The 23656-nt window shown below is 41.6% G+C and overlaps 1 protein-coding gene and 1 long non-coding RNA gene across 2 annotated transcripts in view; both read right to left on the bottom strand.

The window, feature by feature from the left end:
• PIK3C2A (phosphatidylinositol-4-phosphate 3-kinase catalytic subunit type 2 alpha) overlaps nucleotides 1-23656 on the bottom strand; it is an 86898-nt gene that overhangs the window by 60649 nt on the left and 2593 nt on the right. Inside the window, exons 2-3 of the mRNA XM_081799240.1 lie at nucleotides 10946-11118; nucleotides 10595-10784 (exon numbers count right to left, since the gene is read on the bottom strand). Coding sequence (XP_081655366.1) covers nucleotides 10595-10784; nucleotides 10946-11118 — 363 coding nt within the window. The remainder of the gene's footprint in view (nucleotides 1-10594; nucleotides 10785-10945; nucleotides 11119-23656) is intronic.
• Nucleotides 4168-10588, bottom strand: LOC145716183 (uncharacterized). Its single transcript, XR_014138659.1, has 2 exons — nucleotides 5069-10588; nucleotides 4168-4854 (listed from the first exon to the last, which is right to left on the bottom strand). It is a non-coding gene; the product is annotated as an uncharacterized LOC145716183 (long non-coding RNA).

Here is a 23656-nt window from a genome sequence, read left to right as displayed (position 1 = left end):
GCTCAGTGGGGAGCCTGCTTCTCCCTCTCCCTCTGCCCCTCTCCTCTACTTGTGCTCTCTCTGTCAAATAGATAAATAAAATCTTCTTAAAAAAAACAAAACCTTAATGACTTAAATTCCCAAAAGTGATAAGCTTCTCATAGGAGAGGCGGGTCCATTGTTATTCTCATCCCTGGTACAGAAGAGCAGACAGGGATAAGGAAAAACACCTTAGACTTTTGATAAACACTTTTAACAGCCACGTGTAGGCTACCATTACAGATTAGAATTCTGAGGTGTGATGGAGGTAAATCTGAGTGGCCTAAAGCCCTGGATTAAGAATTATAAGGAGCCCCAGGCATGGAACAAGTCTGTACCCTTCCACCAACTCTTTCCCTCAGGTCTTCACTAAATGCATAGGTAGCACACTGAAAGCTGGGGACAGAGCAGAAGAGCTGAGAGAGATCCCCCCTTGAAGTATGTGGGCCTCCCTGAAGTATAAGAAATCCACTTGAGGCACTCCAAGCTTTTAGCTACCAATGGCTGGGGATGGGGCAGGAGAGCTGAGAAAAAAGCCCTCCAAAGCATTCTAGGCCTTTATGAAAGACAGGCGCCCTCCAGAGGCTGGGCTAAGGGCAGCAAGGCAAAGATCTCCCGAGACACAGAAGCCAAGAACAGAGAAAGTAGAGAACAAAGGGACTTCCCAGCAACCTTAAAAAAAAAAAAAAAAAGCTAGCAGCTAGGCTACAAAACAAATCTCTAGAATCAAGTCAGTGGGGGTGCCTGAGTGGCTCAGTTGGTTAAGCGACTGCCTTCGGCTCAGGTCATGATCTCAGGGTCCTGGGATCGAGCCCCGCATCGGGCTCCCTGCTCGGCGGGAAGCCGACTTCTCCCTTTCCCGCTCCCCCTGCTTGTGTTCCCTCTCTTGCTGTCTCTGTGTCAAATAAATAAATAAAATCTTAAAAAAAAAAAAAAAAATAGAATCAAGTCAGTGTTCAGATCCCAAATCCTTCTGAAGAGAAAGTCATCACTGCCACCCAAAGTACTTCAACCCAGTGGTAAACTGAGTCAAATTAAAGTTGCAACAAAGCACAGACCCATCTTACTTATAAATCAGACTTTCTCAGTTCAGTGGCCTGACAGAATAAGGTACGTTTAAGTTGTGCTAATATATAATCCAAGATTATGAGACAAAGAAAATGTGACCCGGAGCACCTGGGTGGCTCAGTCGGTTAAGCATCTGCCTTCAGCTCAGGTCATGATCCCAGCATCCTAGGATGGAGCCCCACTTTGGGCTCTCTGCTCAGCAGGGAGCCTCCTTCTCCCTCTCCCTCTGCCTGCCGCTCCCCCTGCTTGTGCTCTCTCTGTCAAATAAATCAAATAAATAAAGAAAATCTTAAAAGAAAAGAAAATGTGACCCATGGTCAAAGAAACAGTCAAAACAAGCAGATACAGTGACGGCCCAAATGTTGGAATTATCAAGCAGGAACTGAGGATGAAATTACTAATTAGGATGAAAATACTAAATGATCTAGCAGAAAAAAATGAAGGAGATGCATGGAGGGAGAGGGTGGCAGTTTCAGCAGAATGATACAAATTACAAAAAAGAATCAAACAGAAATACTAGAAAAATAAATCAGAAATGAAGAATTAGATCAACTGAAAGCATTAGAAAAGACTAATAAACTCGAAGACAAATCAATAGGACACATCCAAACCACGACAGAAAAAAAAGGAGAAAGATAAATCGGCATGCCTGTGGGACAATTTCAAATGGTCTAACATTTATAACTGGAGTCCCAGGAGAGGATAGAAGAGAATAAAAGAGAAAAAATATTTGAAAAGAAAATGGCCAAGAACTTTCTGCAAGTAAAGAAAGACATCAACCAAACAAATCTAAGAAGTTTAGAAGCCCGAGCAGAATAAAAATATACTAGAGAATGAACCTAACAGGATCACAGAGTAATGTAAACAACTACTTGGAAAGAAGTGGCTTCAGTTCTTACTAATATTCGTGAAGTCAAATGAATCTAATATACAGAGTCTAGTCCTAAAGAAACCAGGGAGGTTTCTATAACGACTTATAAATTTTAACCTTTTCTCCAAATTTAGATATGTTAGATATACAGCTATATTTCTAGTTTCTTATTTAAGAAACTTTCTTATTTAAACCTAATTTTAGGGTAAAAGGAGGGTACGTGTTGTGATGAGCACTGGGTGTTATACGCAACTAAGGAATCGTTGAACACTACATCAAAAACTAATGTACTTTATGTTGGCTAACTGAACATAATAAAAAAAATTAATTAAAAAAAAATTAAACCCGGGGCGCCTGGGTGGCTCAGTCGTTAAGCGTCTGCCTTCGGCTCAGGTCATGATCCCAGGGTCCTGGGATCGAGCCCCACATCGGGCTCCCTGCTCAGCGGGAAGCCTGCTTCTCCCTCCTCCACTCCCCCTGCTTGTGTTCCCTCTCTCGCTGTGTCTCTGTCAAATAAATAAATAAAATCTTTAAAAAAAAAAAAAAATTAAACCTAATTTTACTCTGGATTTTCAGTGAAACTTTTTTCTTTGGGTTGGAATGTTTTCTGATAAAAATTTAAAATAAGCGGGGCGGGGCACCTGGGTGGCTCAGTCATTAAGCATCTGCCTTCAGCTCAGGTCATGATCTCAGGGTCCTGGGATCGAGCCCCGCATTGGGCTCCCTGCTCAGGGGGAGGCCTGCTTCTCCCTCTCCCACTCCCCCTGCTTATGCTCCCTCTCTCACTGTCTCTCTCTGTGTCAAATAAATAAAATCTTAAAAATAAATAAATAAAAATAAAAATAAGTGGGGCGCCTGGGTGGCTCAGTCAGTTAAGCATTTGCCTTCAGCTCAGGTCATGATCTTGGGGTCCTGGGATCGAGCCCCACATCGGGCTCCCTGCTCAGCAGGGACTGCTTCTCCTTCACCTTCTCTGGCCCCCCCTCTCATGCTCACTCTCTCTCTAATAAATCAGTAAAAAATCTTTAAAAAATTAATAAGCTAAATCTCCAAACTCAATTATCAAAAATCAAAAATATTCTCAAAAAAAAAATCTAAAACCTACACCAATATGAACTTTCTATAATTAAATATTTCCAAGGAGGAAAAACACTAGTATATTCAATTATTAGGTGTGATAGGAAAAAAAAGGTGTCAGAGACAGTCACGTGAGCTTCACAACGTTCAAAGATATCTATCTGCTTTGCAGAAAAAATATATAAGGAAAACCAAAATGGAAACCGGGAGACCAATTAATAACTGAAATAATCTAGAAGAGAACTGGTAGGGCGCCTGGGTGGCTCAGTTGGTTAAGCGACTGCCTTCGGCTCAGGTCATGATCCTGGAGTCCTGGATCGAGTCCCGCATCGGGCTCCCTGCTTGGCAGGGAGTCTGCTTCTCCCTCTGACCCTCCCCCCTCTCATGTGCGCTCTCTCTCATTCTCTCTCTCTCAAATAAAGAAAAAATCTTAAAAAAAAAAAAAAAGAACTAGTAATTACTTGAACTAGGTTGGCAGCAATGGAAATATTAAGAATGGTTTTCTTTTTTTTTAAAGATTTTATTTACTTATTTGACACAGAGAGAGAGAGAGAGAGCACAAGCCGGGGGAGCCGCAGGCAGAGGGAGAGGGAGAAGCAGGCTCCCCACTGAGCAGGGAACCTGATGTGGGGCTCGATCCCTCCTGGGATCATGACCTGAGCCGAAGACAGCCGTTTAACCAATTGAGCCACCCAGGCACCCCAAGGATGTTTTTTCTTAAATAAGCCAAACAAAAACATTAAGTTTAGACAGTAAATGAAATGAGGGGAAAAACAGTGATGTGATAAAGAATGATTTAGTTGTGGGGAGGGGGATACTATTTTTAATGGTATAGTCAGGGAAAAGATGAAATTGTAGTGATAACCTGGACATAAGGGGTGAGTCATGGGAAAAGCCACGACTTCCTAAGCTTCCTAAGCTTCACAAGTTTAAAGATGGGATAAGCCTAGCCAGCTCCCACATTCTTTAACCTCCATACCACACTTTATAATTATGCTTTGCCCAAGTACTATAAGCAATTAATAAAGGGCTTGATTCTCCCTGACAGTCATTATACTACTTTCAGCTCTTAGGAGCAACATTCTATACATAAAAGATTCACAACAGGGCATTCATCAAGAATGCATTCTGTATCTGTATATATGTATCACTGTTTAGGAGGGGGACATGGAGGGGGGAATACAGTTACAGCAAGAGATTGCTGTTGAAAAGACATTTTACAGACAAAGCAGTTTTCAATCTAACTCAAAATCCTAACAGTAGCACTGCTTTGTGAAGATAATTACTGAACTTTGAACCACTTTATTGTCCATTCATTTAACATGAATCATTAAATATACTCTGACATTACCCTAATTCCAACATGACAAATAACAGTAAGCTTTTGTGCTAAATGTTATGGTGTATTCCTCCATTTCCAACATAGCTTAAGATAGGAAAACATAAAACTGAGTTACAACTGAGAACCCCCAAAAATGAAATGATGAATAATGAATAATGAAAAGCTGACATGAATTATTTCCAGAATTTTCCCCCAAAACTCCATAATTTCTATGGCTAACAAAATCTTGTTTTCAAATAACACCAACTGCATTAAATTGGTAGTTTTATAGAACAGTGATAACAAAGAAAATGATGTAGTAGCAAGACTTGAGGCTCAAATATCAGACCTCTTAGTAACTGTAATCTTAAGCAAGCTACTTAATCTCCCTTTGTCTTAATTTTCTCATCTGTAAAAGATCATATCTGTGTTGTCAGGCTTAAATAATATACATAATGACTAGTTTATACAGACATCTAAAAAAATATATATGGGGTGCCTGGGTGGCTCAGTTGGTTAAGCGACTGCCTTCGGCTCAGGTCATGATCCTGGAGTCCCGGGATCGAGTCCCATATCAGGCTCCCTGCTCAGCAGGGAGTCTGCCTCTCCCTCTGACCCTCCTCCCTCTCATGTTCTCTGTCTCTCACTCTCTCTCTCACAAATAAATAAAATCTTAAAAAAAAAAAAAATTTTAAAAAATATATATGTATTACATCTTTCCAATTACTGGAACCATCAATATATTCATACCACTAAAAAAAGGCAGCTTATTAGGGCACCTGAGTGGTGCAGTCAGTTGAGTGTCTGACTGGTTTCAGCTCAAGTTGTGATCTCAGGGTCATGAGACTGAGCACCCCCCACCTCACCCCGCCCTGCACTGGACTGCGTGCCCACTGTGGAGTCTACTTGAAATTCTCACTCCCTCTCCCTCTGCCCCTCCCATTTATGCTCTCTCTCTAAAATAAATAAATCTTGGGGCGCCTGGGTGGCTCAGTCAGTTAAGCGTCTGCCTTTGGCTTGGGTCATGATCCTGCTCGTTGCTCTCTTTCACACTGTCTCTCTCAAATAAATATTTTAAAAAAAATAAATAAATCTTTAAAAAAAAGGAAGCTTATCACCAATAATCACATGGAAAGATGTTCAATATCATTACTCATTAAGGAAATGCAAACCAAAACCACAATGAGATACCACTTCATATCTACTAGAATGGCTAAAATTTTAAAAATGGAGAATAAGTGTTGATAAGGATGTGGAAAAACTGAACCCCTCATACTTTGTTGATGGCAATATAAGATGGTGCAGCCACTTTGGAAAACACTTTGGTGTTTCCTCAATAAATTAAACATAGAATTTCCATATGACCCAGCAATTCCACTCCTACATACACCCAAAAGAATTAAAACAGAGTAACTGTACACTAATGATCACAGCAGTACTCACAATAGCTAAAAGGTAGCAGCAGCCCAACTGTCCATCAAAAAATGGATATACAAAATGTGTTTTTTTTTTTTTTAAGATTTTATTTATTTATTTGACAGAGCGAGAGAGCACAAGCAGGGAGAACAGTAGAGGGAGAGGGAGAAGCAGGCTCCCCACCAAGCAGGGAGCCCGATGTGGGGCTCGATCCCAGGACCCTGAGATCATGACCTGAGCCGAAGGCAGACGCCCAACCATCTGAGCCACCCAGGTGCCCCAAAATGTGGTGTTTTATTGAATCTCAAAAGCATTACGCCAAGTGAAAGAAGTCAGACTCAAAGGCTGAGGCACCTGGCTGGCATGTGACTCTTGATCTTGGGATTGTGAGTTCAAGCCCCACGTTGAGTGTATATAACTAAAAACAAAAACAAACAAAAACACCTTTAAAAAAAAAAAACAAAAAACGGGGGAAGTACGACTTCCCCAGAGTTGCAGATGACCATTTGTTTAAAAAAAAAAAAGGCTGAATACACCGTATGATGCCAATTTACAGGACTTCTGGGAAGGCAAAACTATAGGAATAAAAAAAAAAAATCAGTTGTCTGGAGGGTAAGTGAAAGAGACTGATTATAAAGGAGAATAAGGATACTTTTTGGAGTGATAGATTCTGTATCTTAATTGTGGTGGTGGCAGTTAAACGCTGTCACTCTCTTCAACTCCTAGAGCTGATACCTAAAACAAATGAATTTTATTCTAAATTATATCACAATAAACCTGATTTAAAAAAAAAAAAAAGGCTCTAAATAGTTACAGAGTCATGTCATACATTTCAATACAGGCAGAATTCCAGTCTGATAGATGTCATTATAAGATCCAGGCTACATTCCCTGGAGCCAAAGACCACCTTTTCCCAAATCAGCACTGTAGTCTAAAAGATATGTACACACTAAACTAAAAAGAGAGGTCAGAACAGTTATAAATCACGTTATGAACACATATAAAGGGATTTAATAAAGCAACTTGGTTACGGATACTCACAGCACTATGGTTTTGTTTATAAGTATACCTGGGTCTCCTTTAGAGCTTATCTTGGGGGGAAAATACATGCTTCGCATAATTCCCTAAACTGCACATAAAACATCTGAAAAAATGTTTTCCTGTTTCCTAATTAGACAGGTGTTTTTTTCCGTGTCTATCACTCCAACATCCACATTCTTTTCCAACCTCACCAGAAGGCAAAGTACCTGCATTGATTTCCCTCTATTGTCTCCTCTCATTTTCCCTGCCCTTTTATCTTGAAAGAGGCTTTTGTCTTTGCTTTTCCCTCTCATTCCACAAAACTTTATTAAATAGTTTTTTCTTTTAAGTAGGCTCCACACCCAAAATGGGGCTCGAACTCACAACTCCAAGATCAAGAGTCAAAAGCTCTGCCAACTTAGCCAGCCAGCCCCATAACAGAACTTTAATACTTAATGTCTCCCTGCCACCACTGATATTTTCTGAAGATAAACCAACTTCTGTTTTTATAGGAAAATAATTTAAAAAAAAAATAGCCTGTTTCAATTAGGATTTCCCATACTGCAATTTTTTTTAACCAATATTCCTAACACTGCCTATTCCTTTCTCTTCTCATACTCAAATTCCTTATCAAATCCCTACTCATTTCACAACAGGAACTAACATTACTCTGCTGCTCGTTTATAGTCACCCTGGGTCATGATTCCAGGGTCCTGGGATCGAGCCTCACATCAGGCTCCCTGCTCAGCGGGGAGCCTGCTTCTCCCTCTCTCTCTGCCTGCCGCTCTGCCTACTTGTGTTCTCTGTCAAATAAATAAAACCTTTAAAAAAAAAAAAATCCCACTTGCTTTTGTACCCAAATAGCTAAATTAAAAATTTTAAGAAACCCAAAAAGTAGTTTAAAATTGTACAAATCTCCTTATTTATTTTTTAAAAAGATTTTATTTATTTGACAGAGAGCAGGAGAGCGAGCGAGAGAAAGCACAAGCAGGGGGAGCAGCAGAGGGAGAGGGAGAAGCAGACTCCTCGCTGAGCAGAGAGCCTGATGCAGGACTCAACCCCAGGATCGAGGGATCATGACCTGAGCTGAAGGCAGACACTCAACCGACTGAACCACCCAGGCACCCCTACTCCTTTTTAACTGCCTAAAAGGTCAATGTGCACGCTCCCATTGTGTTTTTAATCCATCACTTGTAAATAACAGATTGCAGACAAAAAGAAGGGATACAACATATACGTAAATGTACAAAATAAAGGTATCAAAACTGTAACTCCAGCAGAGAACAGGGAAAACAATTTTTCTTCTAGTCTCAACCTTAAGCCTGTGAACAACCTGAAAGATATCCTATAGCAATCATTCCCAAGTATGACCATAATTCCAATCAAAAAAGATTCGTCTGAATACCATCAAAATGATAAGAAATTATCAATTACTGGTAATACATTTCTCATAAGAGTTGCCTTTCCTTTTCAAGCAGGAATCCAAGATAGAAAAGCAGAATTTTCATACTGTATATCTGCATTGTTCAATATCGTAGCTACTAACCACAAGCAGCTACTGAGTGCTTGAAATGTGGCTAGTCCAAAGTGAGATGCGTTTTAAGTGTAAGATGGACACCAGATTTCAAAGATGTACCCCCCCCCAAAAAAGTAAAATATCTTACATATGTGGCTCTCATTTAGTATTTCTACTGGACAGCATTTATTTAGATATAAAATCTCAAATTAAAAAATGGATACCAAAGTAAGCAGCTTGCTTAATATCTTACTGCTTGGTAGTATCACAGGTGATACTTTTACCTGCCTTAATTTATTCTTGAAACATGAGAAATATAATAAAATGGATAATTTATGTTAGCAAATTAAGTAACAAGTTACAAAGCATTAAAAAAAGTGCTTTGCACAGCTGCTCTGAAAAGTTTGGTCTGATGCTCTGATAAGAACTCTGAACTCTTGGGAAATTCAACACCCTCGTTAGGTATAAGTTCACTTATTGAATGTGCTTACAAGTGCAAAAACATTGCGCTAGATTAAAGAAAGATTCCTGGACATGGAACTGATGCAACAATCTTCAAGTGAAAATTTTAGAACCATTCATGGCAGAAGGGAGAAACAAAGAATCAGATGCTTAATATACAGCTAATTACTTATAATTTTATAGTTATATATATAATATATATTATAGTTTCTAACTCCTAAATGCAAGCACATTAACTTTGATGTTGTGAAAAGGTTGTGAAACCTATGGATGAAAACATTAAAATACACTGCTTGCCAAGAAAAACTGCAAGCAACATGCTTTTCAGTACTCAAAAACGGTCTTACTATTAAACTAGGAACTGTATAGGGGCGCCTGGGTGGCTCAGTTGGTTAAGCGACTGCCCTCGGCTCAGGTCATGATCCTGGAGTCCCGGGATCGAGTCCCACATCGGGCTCCCTGCTCAGCAGGGGGTCTGCTTCTCCCTCTGCCCTCTTCCTCTCGTGCTGTCTCTCATTCTCTCTCTCTCAAATAAAAATAAATAAAATCTTTAAAAAAAAACAAAAAACTAGGAACTGTATAGACCTCAACTAGGTCTAATTTGCCATGGTGAATAAGAGCACTAACACCGAGTACGGTACAATGCTAAAAGGAGCCTCCTGTAGAAACTTAATCACAAGCCAAGGTGGCAAAGGTACAAAGTCTCTTCTGGAATCAGCGTTCCCGGACCTCCAAACAGCCTTCCCCTTTATACTATCTCTTCACAGCTCTTCTAATAGCTTTCTTTTTCCTACATCTCTTCTAAGCTGTGACTTTGATACTCCAATATATTAAACAATTTTCCCAGCAGAGCTTTTCTGACACCCACCTGGAAAGATTTTAGGGTACCTCTTTAATAGGTAATCTTGTTCAAAGACGAAGACCTCCTTCCTTACTCTCAACACTCAATGTTCAAAATAAAAATATAATTACAACCTCAGCTTCTATCAGGCTAATTAACAGAAGGGAAGGAACTACCACAGGCTCTCTCTTCCACGTTCTTTATCCCTAGACTTTCCTCCTCAGTTTTCTTCCTCATTTCCCTCCTCAATCCCTGCTCCCCCCGAAAAAATTTCCACAGCTAGAGAATCTCCTTTTTAAAGCCAAACCATTTAGTTAGGAAAATAAGTATGTACTTTTTTCTTCAATTATGTATTGTTCCTCTGTCACTCACGAAGAGTTAAGCAAATATTTTTAATCTGACTGCACTCCCGGAAAGATGATGCGTTAAACACACACTTAAATAATAGTTTTCCCGAATCAAGTGGATTCGCGGCAAAAAGGCAAACCGGGAGAAGTGAGAAGAAAAAAATCATTATCCCAAAAGCTGGAGATGGGACAAGGAGGTGGGGGGGGAGGGGGGTTACACAACTGAGAAGTGCAACACACTTCGCCAGAATCTAACAATTCAACAAGAGAATAGAACCGGCCACAGTGACTCCGGCCCCGTACCAAAGGACAAGGGGGTGGTCTCCCCTCCCCCTTGGGACAAAACTAACTCCCAGGCGCACCACCTCCCAGCCCCAGCCAAGAGGGGCCTAATGGGGGCGCGGGCCCGTCGCACCTTAGGCGGGGCTGTCAGAAACGGTCTGGGTGGAAGCAAGGCCCGGGGAGGTGAGTCCCGCTGGGGAAACGCCAAAAGTACCAGATAGGGGGTCAAAGGCGAACACCCGGGGACTGGGGGCCGCAGCAAGGGACCCTCCCAGCCGGGCTCCCCGGGGTCCCTCGCTGCCCTTGGACAGCAGGGTCCCAGGTACCGGCCTCCGCCGCACCTACCACTCCTCACCTCACGCTGCCCGAGCCTATGTCTCCACCACAAACCGAGCCGCCGCAGCAGCCGCGGTCCGAGCCATTTCCCTCCCAGCCGCCTCAGCCGCCGCCAAGAGTCTCGGCGGACTCCGCGGCCAGCCAAGCAAAGCACGTCACTTCCGACCAGGGAAGCACCGCCTTCCGCGCCCAGGCTTCTGGTGGATTGGCTGGTACAGACGGCCTACCTGAGGTAGTGGGCGGGGCTTGGGCGCGTCCCGCGAGGCTAGAGCTCGGGTAGTGGGGGCTTGGCTGCCGCTTCCCCTGGGCAGTGCCGGGTGGCCTCAGGACGTCTCTCCCTGTAGCACCAGACCAGGGGGTGGGGGTGTACCTTCGGGGACCCCAGCCGGCCACTTCTCCGGCCGGGCGTCCGCCAACCACCGAAGTACTGTATTGTTCCCGTGCCCTCTCCAGGGACTCAGCAGTCTCCTCCAGCCTGGCTGTGGTTCCCAAATTCGTGGTTTTGGCCCCAGGCCAAGGCGAGGTTAGTTTGTGACTGGAAAACTGAAAGGAACAGGCAAGATAGAAAATCATGCACTCCAGACATCATTTACCGACTACTCACGGTGGATCAGGTGCTGTGGGGCGTGTTTTTAGCCCATCACGTGGATTGCGTAAAGCTCTTTCACATTGGTGTCTCATTTAATCCTCAGCAGCCAGGTAAGGAAGATAGCTCAATGATAACTCACAGCTGCACGGCTCTTCTCTACATTACGAAATATCTTTATATACAATCTCCAAAATAATACCTGCCTCATGAGAATTGAATGAGATTATGCTTGTAAAGTTTAGGCTTTAAATGTCTGATTTTAAAATTACATAATCATGTCAAGCAGATAGGAAAATTATCCCCATTTACAGATAGTGAAGCTAGGAGCAGGATTCAAATTCAGTTCTGACTCCAATCTGTAGCATTTTACAGCAGATTGTCCCTTAAACAGTAAAGAGAAGGGGACATGCTCCTTCCACAGGCTTACAATCTAATGTGGTAGACTGATTTGGGCTTCAATTCTCAGTAAAAAATAACCACAACAAAAACTATACACTTTTTTTTTAAATTGTAAATGCTGTAAGTAGAACTTCCCTCCAACAAATAATGGGAAAGAAATCTTTTCTCTCTCCCTTTTTTTTTTTTTTTTGGTAAGGTGGATGTGAAATGGATGAAGCCCTCCAATCACTCTAATAAACATGCCTACACCTCCCAGGAAATGAGACTGGACAGAGTTGCTACTCTATGGAGAAGCCTAGAAGCAACTGTATTCCTTGAGGCTGTGGCTACCAGCTCTTGTCCACCCACCCTTCCTACTAGAGCTTTCCATCTCTTCCTCCCCTCCCCCCCACTTCCAGGCAGACTTTACACACCCTAGAAGAATGTCGCTTAGGAATCTGTTTAGTTCCACACCATTGTTCTACTTTATCTTCTCATCAAAGGAGGAATTTCTAGAATTGGCAGCTCTTTCACAAGATTAAAAGGGGAGGGGAAAACGATTTATCTCAGCTGCTTTCCTAGCTTCCGCTCCAGAACTGAGTGTGCCTTCAGAAAAGAAGGAAGAGACCTTGAGAGAACACTGTGTCTTGAGGGAAGATTAGCTGTTTGACTTTTTTTTATCTTTCTTATATTTTTTCTTATGAGAAATATTTTCTCTGGGTCCCAGCAGCACAGGGCCCTTGATGAGTGAATTTCTTGTAGTTCCAACTTCATTATTTTATTATGCTTCTCAAATGGCCAATACTTAGTAGCCTCTGATCAACCAGAAGGGTCCCAATAAAAAGAGAAAGGGAGTTTGATGGTTCTCCAGTTTCCAAAAAACTAGCATTCACAAATTGCCAAGTGTCAAGAATTGAACTAGTAGCCCTCTCTTAGCAGCTCATCTCTCTGGCAAAGGGTGTATGAGGATGGTTGTGTCAGCAGGAGAAACACAAATTTCTAGGACAGACTGGTGCTGCTGTCATTTGGAACCAAAGAAAACATAGCTGGCAGCCATTTCTCCCTCTCCTACCGGGTTCAATATTAAGATTTGAAAGTAGAGAAAAGAATTGAGGAGGCATTATATTTTTAAGTGTTCCAATCCTAACCTCCCACAGAGTACTTAACAGCACCACAAATATTCCCAAACTTCTTCTAGAACCAAATGAGAAATGGGCAACCTTGTTTTACTACAGGTTAAAAAAAAAGAGAGAGAGAGAGAGTGGCTGATATTTACTGAGCATTTAAGGTCAGGCCCTCTTCTTAGTGCCTTACAAGTCATTGAGTTCCTCTAACAACCTTAAATAGTGGTGCCATTATTATATCCTCATTTTGTAGCTGAGAAATTTGAAGAACAGAGAGGATAAGGAATTTGCCTGTAGTCACACAGATACGAAATGGTACAACTGGGATCCAAACGCGGGTCTAACTGTAAGGCCCAAGCTCTTTGACCTTCACACTGGCCCCCAAAAGGCCGTGGAGATTTTTACAGCAATAACATAGCTATTAAAGGCCATTTATCAGGAAACCTGTTCTTCACTTTCCTTTCCCAGTGCTGATCCCCAACCCTGCTGGGTCCTATACCACACAACTTAAAACCTATGGTTTTTACTTCTCAGAGATCATTGCCTAAGGCAGGTAACACTGTCATAGAGAAATGACATTAAGAACATTAAATAGCCAAACTATAGAAAGAGTCCAAATGTCCATCAACTGATGAATGGATAAAGAAGATATGGTATATATATGTGTGTTTATATATATATATAAAGATATGATGTGTATATACATTTATATATATAAAGAAGATATGGTATACACACACACACACACAATGGAATACTACTCAGCCAACAGAAAGACTGAAATCTTGCCATTTGCAATGATGTGGATTGATGGAGCTAGAGTGTATAATGCTAAGTGAAATAAGTCAGAGAAAGACAAATACCGTAGGATTTCACTCATAGGTGGAATTTAAAAAACAAAATGGATGAACATACACTATGGGGGAAAAAGAGAGGGAAACAAATCATGAGAGACTCTTAATGATAGAGAACAAAGCCAAGCAAAGCACGTCACTTTGCTTTGGTTGATGGGGGGGATGAGCTAGATGGGTGATAGGTATTAAGGAGGGCACTTGTTACGATGAGCACCGGGTGTTCAATGTAAATGATGAACCGCTGAACTCTACACCTGAGACCAATATTGAACTGTATTGTCAACTAACTAGAATTTAAATTTAAAAAGACCACATTAAATGTGTAGATAATGAAAGGATGTGAAGTTTGTAGAAGGAATATGAAATGTTTGCCTTGTAATTCATTCAGCAAAAAAAAAAAGTACTGAGCCCCTGTTTTCAATATATCAAGCACTATTGTCTGTGCTGGGGATACAGTAGTGAGCAAGATGAGGTGTCCCTGATCTCATAGAGCTTAGAGTCCAAGTCCAACAGGGGAGACAGACATTAAACACGTAATTAATTAATCATTTATCTAAATTGTAGTAAGTGGTATGAAGGAAAACTATAGGGTTCTTTGCTTTAAAATGGAAGGCAGAAAGGCCTTCCCTGAGGAAGTGGTGTTGAGCTGAGATCTAAAGGATGAGTAGAAATGACTGAGGATGAAGTAAGCAGAAAGCATCCCAGGCAGAGGGACAGTGTGTACAAAGACATTGAGGGAGGGGTGCCTGGGTGGCTCAGTCATTAAGTGTCTGCCTTCAGCTCGGGTCATGATCCCAGGGTCCTGGGATCGAGCCCCGCATCGGGCTCCCTGCTCCGCGGGAAGCCTGCTTCTCCCTCTCCCCCTCCCCCTGCTTGTGTTCCCTCTCTCGCTGTGTCTCTCTCTGTCAAATAAATAAATAAAATCTTAAAAAAAAAGAAAGGACATTGAGGGAGGAAGGAGCATAGTTCAACTGAGGAACCGAGAGGCCAGTGTTGCTGTTGTACTGCGAACAAGAGGGAAGTGGCTTTAGATTTGGTGGTGGAGCAAGCAGATCATGCCGGGCCTGGGAGGTTATATTAAGAATTTAGGTCTTTATCCTAAGAAAGAGGAGAAGGAGTTTGAGCTCTCAAATGATCCAAGTTGCATTTTAAAAAGATTTCTTATGGTTGAACGGAGCATAGAGCATGTATCAGAGTGAGGCTACAGAGGATTTAGGCAGCTCGGTTTGGGGGTTATTGCAACAATCTAGGGAAGTGATGATGGTGGCTTGAACTTTGCATAAGACACAGTAAATATAGAGCTGAGTCAGGGCTTTTGTCCTTGGAGACAGTCAAGTAGAGGAGAGAGATTTAGAAATAAGTATGATGTAGTAAGCATTACTAGAGATATTTTTAAGTAACTTTGGAAGCTTGGGAAAGAAGAGGGGAGGATGGAAGGTAGTTATCTATTTCTGCATATCAAATTACCCCAAAACTCAGTAGCTTAAAGCAACAAAAATTAACTATCTCACAGTTTCTTTGGTCAGGAATCTAGGTGTGGCTTAGATGAGTAATTCTGCCTTAAAGTTTCTAGTGAGGTTACAGTCAAGCTATCTGCTGCCAGTCTCACCTAAAGGCTTGAATGAAGAGAGATCCACTTTCATTTTCACTCATGTGGTTGTGATCTCTTGAAACATGGGTCTCTCCACAGGGCTGCCTCACAACATGGCAGCTGGCTTCCCCTAAAATGAATGACCAAGAAAGCGCAAGAGAGAACAAGAGTGTGTGAGAGAAAGCATCCCCAAATAGAAGCTGCAGTCTCTGTAATCTAATCTCAGAAGTGAGGTCCCATCACTTCTGCCATACTCTATTCATTAGAAGAGTCAATAAGTCCAGTCCATGTTCAAGAGGAGGGGAATACACAAAGGTGAGGCATACACAAAGACTTGAATACTAGGAGGTGGGGGGTCACTGGGTCACCAGAAGCCGGCTACCACAGCAGGTTTCACAGAAGAGCTACCTCTTCTGTGGTTATGTTGGAATTTTTTAGGAACATCTCAGGAGGAAGGGCACTCTAGGCAAAGAAAAGGGTATGTGAAAGATACAGAGATATCTTTCTATAAATTTACTTCTATGATTTCTACCTGTATACTTGCATCTTCGTGAAAAAAAGATATACAAGGATATTCATTGAAGCATTATCGTATTAGTTTGCTAGGGCTGCCATAACAAAGTACCACAAACTGAGCGGCTTAAACAGTAAATTTATTGTCTCACAGTCCTGGAGGCTAGAAGTCTGAGATCAACATGTTGGCAGGGTTGGTTCATTCTGACAGCCATAAGGGAAGTATCTGTTCTGGGTCTCTTTCCTTGGCTTGTAAGTGGCTGCTTTCTCCCTGTGTCTTCTTATCATCTTCCCTCTTAAATGTCTCTGTCCAACTTTCCTCTTCTTAAAAGGATACCAGTCGATTGTATTAGGGCCCACCCTAAATGACCTCATTTTAACTTGATTATAAGGAACCTATCTCCAAATAAGGTCACATTCTGAGATATTAAGGGTTAGGACTTCAATATTTGAATTTTGGGTGTAACACAATTCAACCCATAATAATTATATAGTAGGAAAAGAGTAAAAGCAACCTAAATTTCCAACAATAGGGAATGGGTTAAATAGGTTATGGTATGTCATAAAATGGGAAATGGAATACTATGTAGCTGTTAAAAAGATGGACTGATAAGATAAAAAATTCCAGGGGCACCTGGGTGGCTCAGATGGTTAAGTGTCTGCCTTCCGCTCAGGTCATGATTCCAGGGTCCTGGGATCGAGCCCCGCATCAGGCTCCCTGCTTGGCGGGGAGCCTGCTTCTCCCTCTCCCTCTACTGTTACCCCTGCTTGTGCTCTCTCACTCTCTCTGTCAAATAAATAAATAAAATCTTAAAAAAAAAAATTCCAATGTGGAATAATCTTCAATATTCTGTTAAAGGAAAAAACCAAGTTGCCAAATAATTTGTGAAATGCTAGTATTTATGTGGAAAAACTAGAGTGTGTTGTAACAAAATAGGATACCTTGGGAAGGATACCCAAGAAATTGACAGTAGTGTCTGTGTCTATGAAGAACTGAGAGGCTGGAAGACAGCATATAGGAGGGAGCCTTCCTTTTTACTATAGACTCCTTTTGTACAGGCTGATTTTATTACCATGAGCATGTATTACTTTCAAATTAAAAAAGAGAAAAATATTAAGAGCTTAGTAATTTTGACATGAAAAATGAATGCTAATAATTTTTATTAGAAACTGAATGACAAAAAGATAAGTTGATTTGGACATAAGTATGTGGATTTGTGTAGATTCAGAGGGTATGATGAAGGATGGGGGTTGTGATTAGTTCGTATGTTATAAACCTATTTTAAGATTGTGGTGGGGTGTTTTAAGTTATCAGTCCTTCAAGGATTTTCTAGTCCAGGGTTTTCTAACATAATCCTAATATCGGATTCAGTTGGGTTCAATAAATGTTCATTGAGATCAGCCAGAAGCCAGGCTGGGTATGAGGGAAACAAAGATGAATACAATATGATCCTGCCCTTGAAAAGCCTATGGTCTCGTAAACCCAAAAGCAGAAAAGAAAAAAAACACAAAAGGTACACAAATAGAAAATGTCAACACACTGTGGTAAAAGTTATGGTAAAATTGCACACTGGTGCCAACAGAGGAGCACCCAGCCCCACTGGAGAAGAGGAACTAGCTCTGAAGAATGAGTAGCCATTAGGTAAGGGTAGGAAATGATGCTTCAGACAGAGGGAAAAGCATGAGGACTGGTACAGAGGACTCAAAATGGCTCAGAATATTTGGGACTACATGGAATTTAAATATTTCCAATAAAGGCAACTGTTTAAGTCAGTGGCTGAAAGATTTTTAAAATCTGTAGAGCTTTGGGGCACCTGGGTGGCTCAGTCGTTAAGCGTCTGCCTTTGGCTCAAGTCATGGTCCCAGGGTCCTGGGATCGAGCCCCGCATCGGGCTCCCTGCTCCGCGGGAAGCCTGCTTCTCCCTCTCCCACTTCCCCTGCTTGTGTTCCCTCTTTCACTGTCTCTGTCAAATAAATAAATAAAATCTTTAAAATAAATAAATAAATAAATAAAATCTGTAGAGCTTTGTAAACTTTTTCACAGATTTTTTTAACCCATTGTCCCATATGATGGGTCCTGATTTTTAATTATGGTCACTGAGCTGACCGTAATCTCCTTGTCTTCTGAAATCCTAACATCTAATTACTTAGTTTAGCCCTCAATTACCTCCTATTTTAGAGTGTTTTCAAATTGTTTTATAATTATAGCTTCCTTCCATCTATTGAGTTCTTACTGTTAGGCACTGTGTTCAGCATTACAGATACTGTTTTATTTAGTCCAAAGCCTAAACTTTTTACCACTACCATCCTCAACTTCTCCCAGACAAGATCATAAACTCAGGGCAGAAAGCAAAGTGTTGTTTTTTTTTTAATTTTATTTATTTATTTGAGAGAGAGAATGAGATAGAGCATGAGAGGGTCAGAGGGAGAAGCAGACTCCCTGCTGAGCAGGGAGCCCAATGCAGGACTCGATCCGGGACTCCAGGATCATGACCTGAGCCGAAGGCAGTTGCTTAACCAACTGAGCCACCCAGGCGCCCCCAGAAAGCAAAGTTTAAATGTTTTCCCTTCTCATAGTTTCCCTACTCAGTCTCTCTCCCACTGAACTCCCTGCATGTATAACTTCCCTTGACCTTATACCCTCTCCAGCTTCTACCTGATTTCTTTGTTTCCCACTATAACAAAACTCAGAAGAACTGTCTATACTTGCTGGCTTTCTCACCCCACTGGGCTTTCATCCCCTCCATATACTGAAGCGTCTGCTATCAAGTCACTGCTGACCTGCATCTTGCCAAAGTCAGCTCAACTCTTTGTCCTCATCCTTCTGGACCACTCAGGAGCTTTTGACATTAGTGATCACTCCCTCCTGGAAACACTTTGCTCTTTAGGCTTTCATGATGCCAGGTCCACTTTGTTTTCCTTCAACCTTCCTGCCTGCATCTCAGTCTCTTTTCAGCTCCTTCCTCTTTATCAGACTTCCAAAGGTAGGAGTGCTCCAAGACTTAGTCTTCAACTCTTTTTTCTTCGTTTATACTGTCTAACTATGTGATCTCATCAAGTCGCATGATTTTAAATACCATTCCTAGGCCAGTGATTCTCAAATCTATATCTCCAGTCCCTGACTTCTCCCCTGAAGCCTAGACTTGTGTAACCGTGTACTCGATATCCCCATTTGGATGTTGGATGGACAACTCAAAATTAAGAAACAGATTAAAAACTCTCAATTATGGGACACCTGGGTGGCTCAGAATGTGTCAATTAGAAAGGTAAGAGTAAGTGTGGTTTGAAAGATGGGGCATAGGGACGCCTGGGTGGCTCAGTCCGTTAAGCATCTGCCTTCAGCTCAGGTCATGATCCCAGTGTCCTGGGATGGAGTCCTGCATCAGGCTCCTTGCTGGGTGGGAAGCTTGCTTCTCTCTCTGCCTGCCGCTCCCCGTGCTCATACTCTCGCTTTCTCTCTCACTCTCTCTCTGGAAATAAATAAATAAAATCTTTCAAAAAAAAAAAAACAGAACCCTCAATTATTACCCAACATCTGTTCCCCACCTCCCCATCCCCTCATCCATCTCCATAATTGGCACCATCGGCCCATTTACATAGGCCAAAAGGTTAGGAGTTATCCTTGATTCCTCTCATTTCCTCATATTTCAATCAGTAAACTCTACTTGCTCTACCTCCAAAATATACCCTACTGCCTAAGCTGACCCTCCTTGCCATCTCATTGCTGTCATCTGGTGCAAGCTACAATCTTAACGGGCCTTCCTTTATCTAGTCTTGCTCCATTAAGTTTGTTCTCCAAGCAGTAATTGGAGTGATTTTAAATGGTAAATCAGATCACTTTACTCTTGACTAAAACTGTAGTAGCTTCCCATCGCACTGAGAATAAACCTTGCCTTTACTTACAAAGCCTTGCACTATCTGATCCCCATTTACCTCCCCTGAGTGGCTCTACACCTTGCTTACTGTGTTTCAGCAGCAGTGGCCTTCTTCCATTCCTAAGTAGATAAGAACAGGTAAGCTCAGTCCTGCTCTAATGACTTTACACTAGCTGTTCCCTTTGCCTGGAATGCTGTCCTTTGGGTTTGGCTGGCTCCTTTTTGTCATTCAGATCTCTGCTTAAATGTCACTTGGGTAGCTCAGTTAGTTAAGAGTTCGGCTTAGGTCAGGATCTCAGAGTCAGGATCTCAGGGTCATGAGATCAAGCCCAGCACAGGGCTCTGCACCCAGCATGGAGTCTGCTTGAGATTCTCTCCCTCTCCCTTTGCCCCGCCCCCTGCTCATAGGCATGCGCGCGCGTGCGCCGGCGCGTGCGCGCTCTCTCTCTCACTCTCCCTCTAAAATAAAATAAATAAAATCTTAAAAAAAAAAATGTCATCTGCTTAGAGAGAACTTCCCTGACTGCCCAATCTAAAACAGCCATCTGGTCCTCATGTATATAACATCACTTTATCTTAATGCTCTGTGAAGCATCAATCACCTCCTGATACTTAAAAAAAATTTATTTTAGTTCATGTTTGTCTTCTACACTAGAAGGTAAGTTCAATGACAGTGAGGGCTTTGTCTTGTTCACCACAAATTCATATATATTTAGAGCAGTGCCTGGCACAGAGCAGGAATTTAATAATTATTGATTGAATGAATGAGTGAATTTGCTTCTATTTATATCGAATATCTCCCCCCTTCCAGTTAAAGGGACAGTTAAGACCCATGTCTTAGAGGACTTAGAAGTGAATGTGAATTATGAAAGAAAATATTATTTTAATGGAAGTCCTGCTTTGTAAACCAAGGGTGGAGAGCATTTGTACTGCCACTGAAGCATTACAAAAGATTCCGTTGAGAGTTACTATATAAAACATAAAATTAAGTTGGAAACTTTTCAAGGAAGAAATATCAACTCTTTCCTTCATGTGCTTCAAAAAGGATATCAGTTTTGTGCATCATAAAAGTTATATGTGTAGGCAATGACTCACAAGAGGAATAGCCAACCTACTCTTTTTCTCTCCTCCTCTCCCCTCCCTATAAATATCATAAAGAAACAGCTATGACAGACACTTGAAAGAGCAGCTAACATTTTCTGAGAGCTCACTGTGTGGTAGACTCTAAGAGTCTAATGGATTAGTGGATTAACTCATTTATTCTTCACAACAACCCTATGAGGAAGGAATAATTATAATTCCCATTTTACAGATAGGAGGCACAGAGAGCTTAAGGAACTTGCCGGGGTCATACAAGGAGTGGTAGAGCAGGGCGAGCTGACCCCAGTGCCCAAGCTCGTAATCATCTACCATGCTCTCCTAGGGGATGGCATTTCAATATGCATGACTGTTTGTCACCACTCTAGTCCTCTTTGAGACTACAGAGGAGGGTGAGGAAAAACACATGGGGGTGTGGAGGGAAGTGTCAAACCAGATAACCCACAGGTTTTTCGTTTTTGAACCCTGGACCCTTTGCCAGTCAGGTGAAGTCTGTAGACTCTTTCTTGAACTAATGCTTTTACGGGCAAAGCTGAAGTACAATTGGAAACCAGTTACATTGAAATATAGTTCTCAAAATATTAAGTCAGCATTTGCTATAATAATATACATGCTTCCTTATTAATGTACTAGGTAAGAGCTAATACCAGGTCTAGTGACTACCATAATTTCATAGTAGTATGAACATATATGATATTTCAAGATATTTTTTTTTAAAGATTTTATTTATTTATTTGAGAGAGAGAATGAGATAGAGAGAGCATGAGAGGGGGGAGGGTCAGAGGGAGGAGCAGACTCCCTGCTGAGCAGGGAGCCCGACGCGGGACTCGATCCCGGGACTCCAGGATTATGACCTGAGCCGAAGGCAGTCGCTTAACCAATCGAGCCACCCAGGCGCCCGATATTTCAAGATATTTTTAACTGCTATACTGTGACATAGAAATATTTCTTGGGATATCTATTGGTGAGAAAGTCACCGATACTGCTAATGCTACAGTGACTTGTTGCCCACATTAGTAATGGAAGGAATTGATACATTTCTGTTAGAGGTTAATAAAAATAAAGATGTCATTTTTTCTTAAGTTTTTATTTAAATTCTAATTAGTTAACATACAGTGTAACATTAGTTTCAGGTGTACAATATAGTGATTCCCTACTTCCATAAAACCCAGGGGGCTCATCACAACAAGTGCATGCCTTAATCCCTATCACCTATTTAATCCATCCTCCCCACCTCCCCCTGCACCCCCCACACACCCCTGGGACCCTCAGTTTGTTCTCTGTAGTTAAGAGTCAGTTTCTCGGTTTACCTCTCCCTTGTTTTCCCCTTTGCTCATTTGTTTCTTGAATTCCACATATTAGTGATTTATATGGTATATGTCTTTCTCTGACTGACTTATTTTACTTAGCACAATACTCTCTAGCTCCAAAGTTTATAGCAGCACTATCTACAATAGCAAAATTATGGAAACAGCCAAGTGTCCATCGACTGATGAATCGATAAGGAAGATGTGGCATGTATATATATATATATATGGAATATTACTCAGCCATAAAAAAGAATGAAATCTTGACATTTGCAATGACGTGGATGGAGCTAGAGAGTATTATGCTAAGAAATCATAGTTTTTATTTCATTTTTTAATTTTTTAAAAAGATTTTATTTATTTTAGAGAGAGAGTGTGCATGAGTGGGGGGAGGAGGCAGAGGGAGAAGGAGAGGAAGAATCTCCAGCATACTCCACTCTGAGCACAGAGCCCAATGAGGGGCTCAATCCCAGGACCCTGACATCATGACTTGAGCTGAAATCAAGAGTCTGATGCTCAGGCGACTGAGCCACCCAAGTGCCCCAGGGATCATAGTTTTTTAAACATAAAACTGGCCAGAGTCCCAATTGGGAAATAGATGCCACCCTCAAAGCATTTTGATAACTAAGACTCCAATTCCTAGAGGTTTTCTCTAGAGCAAAGAGAAAAAATTCCAAAACAGCTCAGTTTCAACAAAAACAGCCTGGATCAAGAAGGAACCAGACCAAAGGCCAGCACAGTTTCAGTAGGAGCAGCCTGGTGTGAAGGAAGCAGACCAAAGGGTAGCATAGTTTAAATAGGAAGGGTCTGGTTCCAAACAAGAAGTGAAGAAGGCCAGCACAGTTCCAACAGCAACAATCAGATTGGGTAAAGGAGTCAGAACAAATGCCAAATGAGTACTCATTCTGCCACTCCCTACTCCCCAGGAACTTCAGAAGTGGTAAGCAAACAACAATATGGAGATCAGAGAAGAACAATTTCAGAGTATGTGTGGGACAACCCAAGGTGACCAGAAGTATATTGAAGCCCTACAGTGATGGGGCCACAGATGAGCACAATGTGGATAGTAACATAAATGTGACCTCATTTACTACTAGAATTTGAATAGTCAGAAGAAATTTAAATTATACTGAAACTGTATCTTCCTATTACTAGGAAGCTTTGTAATAATAACAATTTCTAACATGAATGTTTACTATGTGTCAGGCACAGTTTGAAGCACTTCATATGCACTAACATGTTTAATTCTTAAAGCAAACTTAGGAGCTAAGTGCTATTATCTTCATTTTATAGTTGAGGAGATAGAGATACAGAGACGTAGAAGTATATTCTTGACTCTACTTAAATGCTATATTGACTATATCCTAGCTGCTCTAACATAAACTTTGAAATCTTGGTGGCTTTACACATTAGACAGTTATTTCTCTCCTGCATAAGCCCAATAAGAGTGGAGTGTTGAGGGACCTAGACTGATGGAAAGATGCACCATCTTCAATACCTCACATCCAAGGTCACTCTGAGGTGTCTTGCACCACACTAAAGGTGAATTACATCCAATCCCATGGGCGCCTGGGTGGCTCAGTTGGTTAAGCGACTGCCTTCGGCTCAGGTCATGATCCTGGAGTCCCGGGATCGAGTCCTGCATCGGGCTCCCTGCTCAGCAGGGAGTCTGCTTCTCCCTCTGACCCTCCTCCCTCTCATGCTCTCTGTCTCTCATTCTCTCTCTCTCAAATAAATAAAAATAAAATCTTT

The sequence above is a fragment of the Leptonychotes weddellii genome, chromosome 11, assembly GCF_054177405.1.
Source record: "Leptonychotes weddellii isolate Sample4059 chromosome 11, ASM5417740v2, whole genome shotgun sequence".
Classification (NCBI taxonomy): Eukaryota; Metazoa; Chordata; class Mammalia; order Carnivora; family Phocidae; genus Leptonychotes; species Leptonychotes weddellii.
This window is presented reverse-complemented; position numbering and strand designations above follow the sequence as displayed.